We start from the raw sequence: 8,568 nt of genomic DNA, 5'->3' as shown, positions 1-8,568 counted from the left end.
TCAATGTACACAAAGTTTGAAGGCATGTATGGACCATCCAAAAGCTCTCTCTCAATTGTCATGTTGGCTAGCCCAATATAGGACCACATTTGCCATTTGAAGGCATCAAGAAGCTTAACACACGTAGCAGAACCTTTGCAGTCTGAAACTTTTGTAGACATAGCTTTGAGATGCAAGGTAGAGACTTTCAAGATATATATCTATACATGAAAGAGTACGTCGTACAAGGCTTTCAACAATACATTGAGTTCTTTCAACTATATCAATGAAATTGCTATAGCTATCAAACCTTGACTAGTTTACATAAATGCTCAAATTCTACACTCATACAAGGAAGCCATAGATGTGCATGTGCGTGCTGTGCTTGTCAATATATGCGTGCATGCGCTTTCAAACACAGAGAGAGAGAGAGAGAGAGAGAGAGAGAGAGAGAGATGGCGCATTAATGCACAGGAAACATCGATATTTGACAATGAAAACTTTGTAATACAGCTGTCAATCAAAACCATGGGATTTTTCCTTACAATTTACCCAAACAACCCAGCTCCAATGAATTGAGCAAAGTGAAATATTCACCCACATTGCAAGCGTGCCCTAAAGCCATGCAGAATATCTATCTTGCATTGTGTTTTATACATTGTTAGATATGAACTCAGACTTTACTTGTGTTGCATTGTATATACATGTATAAAGTGTAGATAATGCTAAGCATCAAATGAGGAAATAGCTCCATCGAGGACCTCTTTATCAGGTTCTCTATAACATTCTAGAATACACAAATAATTTAAATGCCTTCGACCGATATGTCTACCTCAATGGCCTTCGGTCCTCCACTTCCCAACTTTGTGAAGGATTGTACAAAACCTGTAGATTTGTTATCCCAGTTTCCTCTTGAATGACAGATCTTGAGTTCAAGACTGGCCAGATAGATCTATGAGGTCTCTGGGGATTGTTCCTTTGATGCTAAAACTTCTCTTCTTCTTCTTCTTCTTCTAGGGTCTTAGCCCGTGATCGAACAACCAGCCTTGCATGTTTGCGTGCTCCACCACTTCACTCGCCCTTCATGCATTCTTACTATATGGCATTCCTCCTTGAAATACCAGTCTTGTAATAACTCAACCAATCAGGCTTCTGCAACTTCAAGCTGGAAGTTATCATTGAATAAGGCCCTATAAGCCAAAAGTGAGGAGATTGCACTGCTCAATGCTGCGGCCCCAAGAAGCATGTATAAGAGTTGCACTTGTATGCGCACAACTTCCATTGGCCGCATATTCAGCATGAGCATCCCGGTCATGGAGCCCGGTATAGTTATCAAGCCTGCAGTCTTTATGGAGTCAATCCATGGAGCCATTCCCTGCGTCACAGCACGCCGAATGTAGCTCTGTACAGCTTGCCTTGGAGTAGCCCCCAAAGCAAGAGCAGCTTCAACCTAGATACCAAGGACATGGCCAATATATAAGTAAACATCCCGCACACATAATTGTACAAAGATAGTACAAGTTGAAATCCATCATATTAGCACAAAGTTCATGCATTGACTGCAAATTAGCACTCAAGTGTTTAATAAAATGATCTTCTATGGTTTCCCAGGAAGATCATTGATCACCATAAGTGCAAAGTAAATTACACACACGAGCACACGTGGCAAGAAAAGCACACCTGCCCTCTATGATGTGCAATGTCCTTTCTCAGTCCTTGCATGGTGGCCCCTACCATACTCATGGAATTCCCAATGATGTAGCCGGTTGTGGGGATAATGTAGCGAGGTGTTATTGGAGAAGCTTGGAGAAATGTCATCACCCCCAAAACGCTCAATGTACCAAAAGCAAGAGCAGAGGTTGCAATAAGATGGCTCTTCGGAAGCGTTCGCACTCTATCACCAGCAGTCCAGCCAGCAACAAGCACCTGCGTGAGGAGGAACATGGAGTGAATGACAATTTTGGGCGGAAAAAAACAGGAAGAAAAATGCTCTTATTGGTGAAAGCAATTTTGTTATTACTAACCAAAACAGAGGACTTAATGGTAAGGCAGGTATACATGGGCATATAAAAGTTCGAACTGCTACTAGGGGTACATGAAAATTTATACAGACTTGGAATGAAGTAACTGTGAGAGGTTTAGGGTAAAGGGGCCAATTACGGGACACGCCCCTTTTCAAGACCTGTCCTTACCCCAATAGAAAGGACACTTGGTGCACCAGTAGACGTACAAGCTGGTATGGAAAAGTGGTTATCTCAGACGCTCACGGAGAGTTGTGGTCCGTCAGATCGTGAGATCAAGACCTCTCGTCGAACTGTACTTAATTTGCCCCCAAGTGTGTCCGCCTTCCGGAGCTCCCAAATGAGCTACTCCATGCCTCAAACAACAGAGCATAGACTCTGATTGAGCCGGCCCGATCTGAGTGTCCTTAATATGGGACATTTACCCTATGTTCACCTTCCAGATGCTATCACGCCTGCTTACACGCTTTCACTCGTGAGTAGGCCCTTGATTGTGGTTGGCCACCCTTTCACCCTCCTAGGCACATACAGGTTTTGCATTAGGCATTTTGCCCATTTCCTCTTTTTTTCAAAATTTGGACTAATGCTATTGGGTACTTGAGAGCTTTTGCCCGACCTACCTCTGGCACACTTTTTTGTGTGCCAGGGTCCATTCGTTGGGCATCAACTGTATTTTATCACTGTCTAGAGTTAGAGTAGCCGGCTTCACCGTCTCTCTCTCTCTCTCTCTCTCTCTCTCTCTCTCTCTCTCTCTCTCTCTCTCTCTCTCTCTCTCTCTCTGTGGATAGTTTCCTACGATGTTAAAATACTCTTCGTCTTGTGGTGGGGGGGGGGGGGGCGGGGGGGGTTGTGGGTGTGTGTGCATGCTAATAAAAAGAGGAAAATGGTATAACCTTTCTATCACGCAAGTGTGGTAGATTGGTTATGCCATTTCCATCTTGAATAACAGGTCTTGAGTGCAACTCTCCTCGTCGGATAGATCTTCAAGGTCTCTTGGAATATCCTACGATGTTAAAATACTACTCTTCTTCTTCTTCTTCTTCTTCTTCTCTCTCTCTCTCTCTCTCTCTCTCTCTCTCTCTCTCTCTCTCTCTCTCTCTCTCTCTCTCTCTCTCATTCATTGCATAATCCAACACTAATGATATACCCATAGCTGAGAGAAAACATATATCTAATGACCTACAAACCATAAAGTCGAGTAAAAAGAACTGCAGGGCTCACTTTACTCCCACAGCAGTTCCACTGTAAAGGAGAGTGATGCTCATTCCTTATGCGTGTTCTATGTGCTTGTACATATCATGTGTGAGGTAGGGTTCAAAGAGGGCACCACAGTAGCATCTTTCCACTCTAGAGTTAAAGACTCATCGAATAGATCTTCGAGGCCCCTTAGGATTGTGACTACAACGTTAAAACTTCTTCTTCTTCTTCTTCTTCTTCTTCTTCTTCTTCTTCTTCTTCTTTTGTCATTGTTATTGAGGAGTTTCGCCACAATGCATTCACTTTCTTGACATAAAACAGATGCAATTGACAGTTTCTGGACCATAAGGGCCAACCTTACCATAAAGGAGACAGCCAAGATCAAGGACGTAACCCTCTCCCCCTCAAACACAAACTTCAAGACAAAGGCAAGAATGGCAAGCTGAACCGAAGACCTGGAAACCGCAAGCGCAAGCTCCTTCTCCGCACCCATGCTGAGGATCTTGCAGCCGAGAATCGCCACACCGACAGGCAAGAATGAGCCCACAAGGGGACCATAACTTTGAAAGAGAGGTGACTTGAGCGCCCCATTCAGCTTATTCAGAATCGGAAACTGCAAAAAAACTCAGCAAGGTGGGCAATGAAGTAAAATTGGCAGATCGAGCAAGTTTTGAGTGACTAAGGATGTGTCATGCTCTCTGTGTGTGTGTGTGTGTGTGTGTGTGTGTGTGTGTGTGTGTGTGGGCCGGCGCACATATGCACGCACAAGTTTAGAAATACAGCTTGACAAGGAACTTACAGCAGAAGATGAGCAGTAAGCTGTTGTTGTAGAGCTCTTGGGGAAGAAACAAAGATCCGCAGAGGATGCGCGTGAGCTTACAAAAGAGGAAGAGAGTTGATGCGAGAGACCAAATTGCATCTTCATCTTCTGGCAAACTCCCAACATCATTGATTCACGTTCTCGCTCGCTCGCTCTCTCTATCTCTCCTAAGACGTTCAAATTTTCTTTCTCTCAGGTCGTCTTGAACTCAAAACTCCATATTCGCTCAATGATTGGTCCTAGGCCTTGAACTAGAGTGCTTGGTTAGTTGCGTTTGTATCGAATTGAGATCGATCAAAATATTGAAGACTGAGTGAGAGAGAGAGAGAGAGAGAGATTTTTCATGAAAGCGTGTTAGATTTTTCTACCTGAGAGTGTTTGGGCTACCGCCGTCGTGGTTCATAGGTGTGCCTGCGCATAAATTGGATACTGATCGTAGTGCTTCAGAGGGATACCTCGCCAAAAACCACAAGAAGTGGTAGAGTTTTGTCAAGCTCAATGTTCATGATCGTACAAGATGTCAATGTTATTAATTGTTTGTTGTTCCATTTTTATGTTTTTAAAAAAAGAAAACATGCAAGTCTCCTTGCATGAGGGAGTTTCCACAGTCCTCCCCAATTTTTATAATACGAGGGAACGTGCCATTCCCACGGCAACGTGCAATTTTCAGTGTGTTCATTAACTGCATTCTCAGTGTCAAAAATATAAAAATGATCATGCTTACTCACCGCGCGATAAAATGTATATCGCCAATGCACTTCCTTACATCAACGATGTTGGGTATCTCCTGCACTTAACCCGCTGCAAGAGACGACATCCCAAGGAAGATATCCTTCGAGAAGTTTTTGTGCTATTGTGAGGACACCACATTTTGTATACATATTGATCCAACCACCACCAGCCATGAAATCGTACTCCCAAAAAACGTTGACTAGCGATCACATCGTGAATTCCGATACCCATGTGAGAGTCTTTTATAAGGCCAGGGCCTTCAAGGTAAGCGTAGGTGAATGTATTTGGAGAAAGAGGTTCTATAAAAACATCCCGCACCACATTTGGCATACATATCAACCAAGGCATTTCCAAGCACGGCATTTTTTTGCAACAATCCCTATTAAAGTGAATTTTCAAGCCCATATCGGCATCTTACGTACATCAAGATGCACGCGTATGTGATTGCATCTGGAGAGAGGCTCCGGCTTTGTGCGCGTATCCCGCAATCAGTTAACACCGTTTCGAAGAGTAAGCTCCTCAAGCACTTGCAGAAAACAGCACAGAGCTCCTCATGCGGCCCTATTCGGGCATATCCTGCAATCATAGCGTTCCAAAAGACAACATCCCGCACCACATTTAGCATAGATATAGACCAAGGCATTACCGAGCACAACATTTTTTTGCAACAGCTCCCCATATTGGCATCTTGCATACAGCCACATGTCTTCAAGATGCACGCGTATGTGATTGCATTTGGAGAGAGGCCCTCGCTTTGCATACGCTGAAAACAGCGGAGAGCTTTTTGGCCCTGCTTCTGTTGTGCGTATCCCGTAATCAATGCACTCCAGGAGACGACATTTGGGACAGGAAGCTCCTCAAGCACGTTCTGTGCTTTCTGAAGTGCGCCATATTCATCGTACGTATCGACCACGGCATTGCCAAGCACGAAAATTTCTTGAAACAACCCTTGACTAACAATATGAGAGCGAATTTTTAAGTCGATATCAACAGCCCAAAACTCCCGGCGCGGCCCATGTCGGGCATATCCTACAGTCGTAGCGTTCCAAGAGACAACATCCAGCACCACATTTGGCATACATATCGACCAAGGCATTGCCAAGCATGGCAATTTTTTGCAACAACCCATATTAAAGTGAATTTTCATGCCCGTATCAACATCTTGCGTACAGCTACATGCCTTGAAGATGCACACGTGTGTAATTGCATATGGAGAGAGGCCCCCGCTTGGCATCCGCTGAAAATAGCGGAGAGCTTTTTGGCCCTGCTCCTGTTGTGCGTATCTCGCAATCAATGCACTCCAAGAGACCGTATCAACATCTTGCGTACAGCTACATGCCTTGAAGATGCACACGTGTGTAATTGCATATGGAGAGAGGCCCCCGCTTGGCATCCGCTGAAAATAGCGGAGAGCTTTTTGGCCCTGCTCCTGTTGTGCGTATCTCGCAATCAATGCACTCCAAGAGACGGTATTCGGGAGAGGAAGCTCCTCAGACACGTTTTGTTCTTTCTGAAGTGCACCACATTTAGCATACGTATCAACCAAGGCATTGCCAAGCACGACAATTTCTTGCAACAATCCTTAACTAACAATATCAGAGTGCATTTTTAAGCCCATATCAACATCTTGCGTAGAGATGCATGCCTTCAGGATGCCTGCGTAGGTGATTGCCTCTGCTGACCCGCATGCCTTCAAAATGGCTGTGTAAGTGATTGGGCCCTCACTTTGCATCCGCTGAAAACAGCAGAGAGCTTTTTGTCCCTACTCTTGTTGTGCGTATCCCGCAATCAATGCACTCTAAGAGACAGCATTCCGGACAGAAAGCTTCTCATGCACGTTTTGTGCTTTCTGAAGTGCACCACATTTAGCATACGTATCGACCAAGGCATTGCGAAGCATGACATTTTCTTGCAACAGCCCTTGACTAACAATATGAGAGCGAATTTTGAAGCCCATATCAACAACCCAGAGCTCCCGGCGAGGCCCATGTTGGGCATATCCTGCATTCATAGCATTCCAAGAGACAACATCTCGCACCACATTTGGCATACGTATCGAGCAAGGCATTGGCAAGCACGGCAATAGCCCCTATTAAAGTGAATTTTCTAGCCCATATCGGCATCTTGCGTACAACCACATGCCTTCAAGATGCACGCGTGTGTGATTGTATCACATCTTTGCTTTTGTGCATGTCAAGTAGTGTTTTGGCCTCATCATGCTTGCCACATTCTGCATACACGATTACAAGAGCATCTGAGCACTTCACCAACAACCCTATTTGCACAAGATGATGGTGTATGCTGATGCTTCTTTCAAGGTCTTTGTTCCGAGCACAAGCCTTGAGTAAGTAAAGAAAATTTCCAATTTGATCAATTGGAGAAGAACCATGAGATGGCTCTCCAACAGCCACTCCATTTCCAAGCTCTCCATGACCCCAAGATGGAATGCCCAGCTATCCACCCATAAAGGCTCCCCAACAGCTTGATGCTTCAGGTGTGGGCTTGGCCCGTCGTTGTGGTTTTCCCACCATTTTGTGGGATCGCTTGGAGACTCCTTCCCCAACGAGTCGTTGCTACCATAGTCCCCTGTGATTAATGCAAAATTCAATAGACGATGAATTGTACCAGCCATGCGTAGGCATGGCGTGTGCGTGTGGGCACTAACAATAGCATCTGAGCACTTCGCGAGCAACCTTGCTTGCACAGGATGATGGTGTATGCTGATGCTTCTTTCAAGGTCTTTGTTACGAGCACAAGCCCTGAGTGAGGCAAGAAAAGTGCCGATTTGATCAATTGGAGAAGAGCCATGAGATGCATCTACGACAACCACTGTATTTCCAAGCTTTCCATGAGCCCAAGATGGAGTAGCCCAGCTATCCACCCATAAAGGCTTCCCAGCAGCTTGATGCTTCAGGTGTGGGCTTGGCCTCTTGTTGCGGTTTTGCCATCATTTTGTGGGATCGTTTGGAGACTCCTTCTCCAACGAGATGGTGCTACCACAGTCCCTTGTGCTTACTGCACATTTCGGTAGACGATGACTGGTAGCAGCCATGCGTATGCATGTGGATGCAAGCTTCCTATAAAAATAGAGAAACCCGATGAAAGTCAGGCCACGTGGAGCAATGCGCTGCGAGTGTTTTAAATGTGCCTACATCGCTAACGAAGTAATGAAGCCCAAGCCCTCGGATCGACCGCGCGCAACCCTCATCACTATATCACACGGGCATGGTCAAATGGGATCAATGGTGGAGGAGGAAAAAGCAACGCACGTCAATTATGGACCATCAGATCTGAGGTTGCCCCGAATTTACCAATTTGCTCAAATTTACAAATTTGCCCCCAATTTACTAATCGGCCCACATTTACAGCGAGATAGTGTGGAGGACGCACAACCGAAGCACAGTTTTCATGGTGATCAAGGCGTCCGTTGGATGGCAATCGAGTTTACTTTTTGCGGCTGAGTTTACTTTTGCATGTGCATTTTCACTTTATCATGCTGCAAAGTGAAAGGTTGGACAACCAAACCCACGGGCACATTAGCTTGCTCTAACGGGGAGGTCACCAGTTCTCCATGCCTAGTTGGGGAATGAGAAAGTCAACGCTGTCTAATTTTTGTGGGCCGTCCATGCCCCTCGAGATGTGTGTGAATCCCTGCCCATCGTTGCTCCCATCTCTGAAGCTTCATTAAATACCCCGTGCTACTTAGTGTTGTGGTTCTCCCACCCCAAATGCTCACATCACTACTTAGGCGGTGGTCACGCGATGAGCGGGATGGAAACACACACAACGCCTCTATAATGACCCGACACACACTCTTGG

The 8,568-nt window shown here is 45.3% G+C and overlaps 1 protein-coding gene across 1 annotated transcript; it reads right to left on the bottom strand.

Annotated features, from left to right (window-relative positions):
* Positions 1-446: 446 nt before the first annotated feature.
* On the bottom strand, positions 447-4,242 carry LOC147442819 (UPF0014 membrane protein STAR2-like). The gene is made up of 4 exons (XM_086528845.1): positions 3,997-4,242; positions 3,559-3,810; positions 1,660-1,905; positions 447-1,429 (listed from the first exon to the last, which is right to left on the bottom strand). Exons 1-4 carry the CDS (start codon positions 4,144-4,146, stop codon positions 1,124-1,126), a joined length of 954 nt encoding a protein of 317 aa, XP_086384971.1. The 5' UTR covers positions 4,147-4,242; the 3' UTR covers positions 447-1,123.
* Positions 4,243-8,568: the final 4,326 nt, after the last annotated feature.

Source organism: Adiantum capillus-veneris, chromosome 14 (genome assembly GCF_014529385.1).
Source record: "Adiantum capillus-veneris isolate H3 chromosome 14, ASM1452938v2, whole genome shotgun sequence".
NCBI lineage: Eukaryota > Viridiplantae > Streptophyta > Polypodiopsida > Polypodiales > Pteridaceae > Adiantum > Adiantum capillus-veneris.
This window is presented reverse-complemented; position numbering and strand designations above follow the sequence as displayed.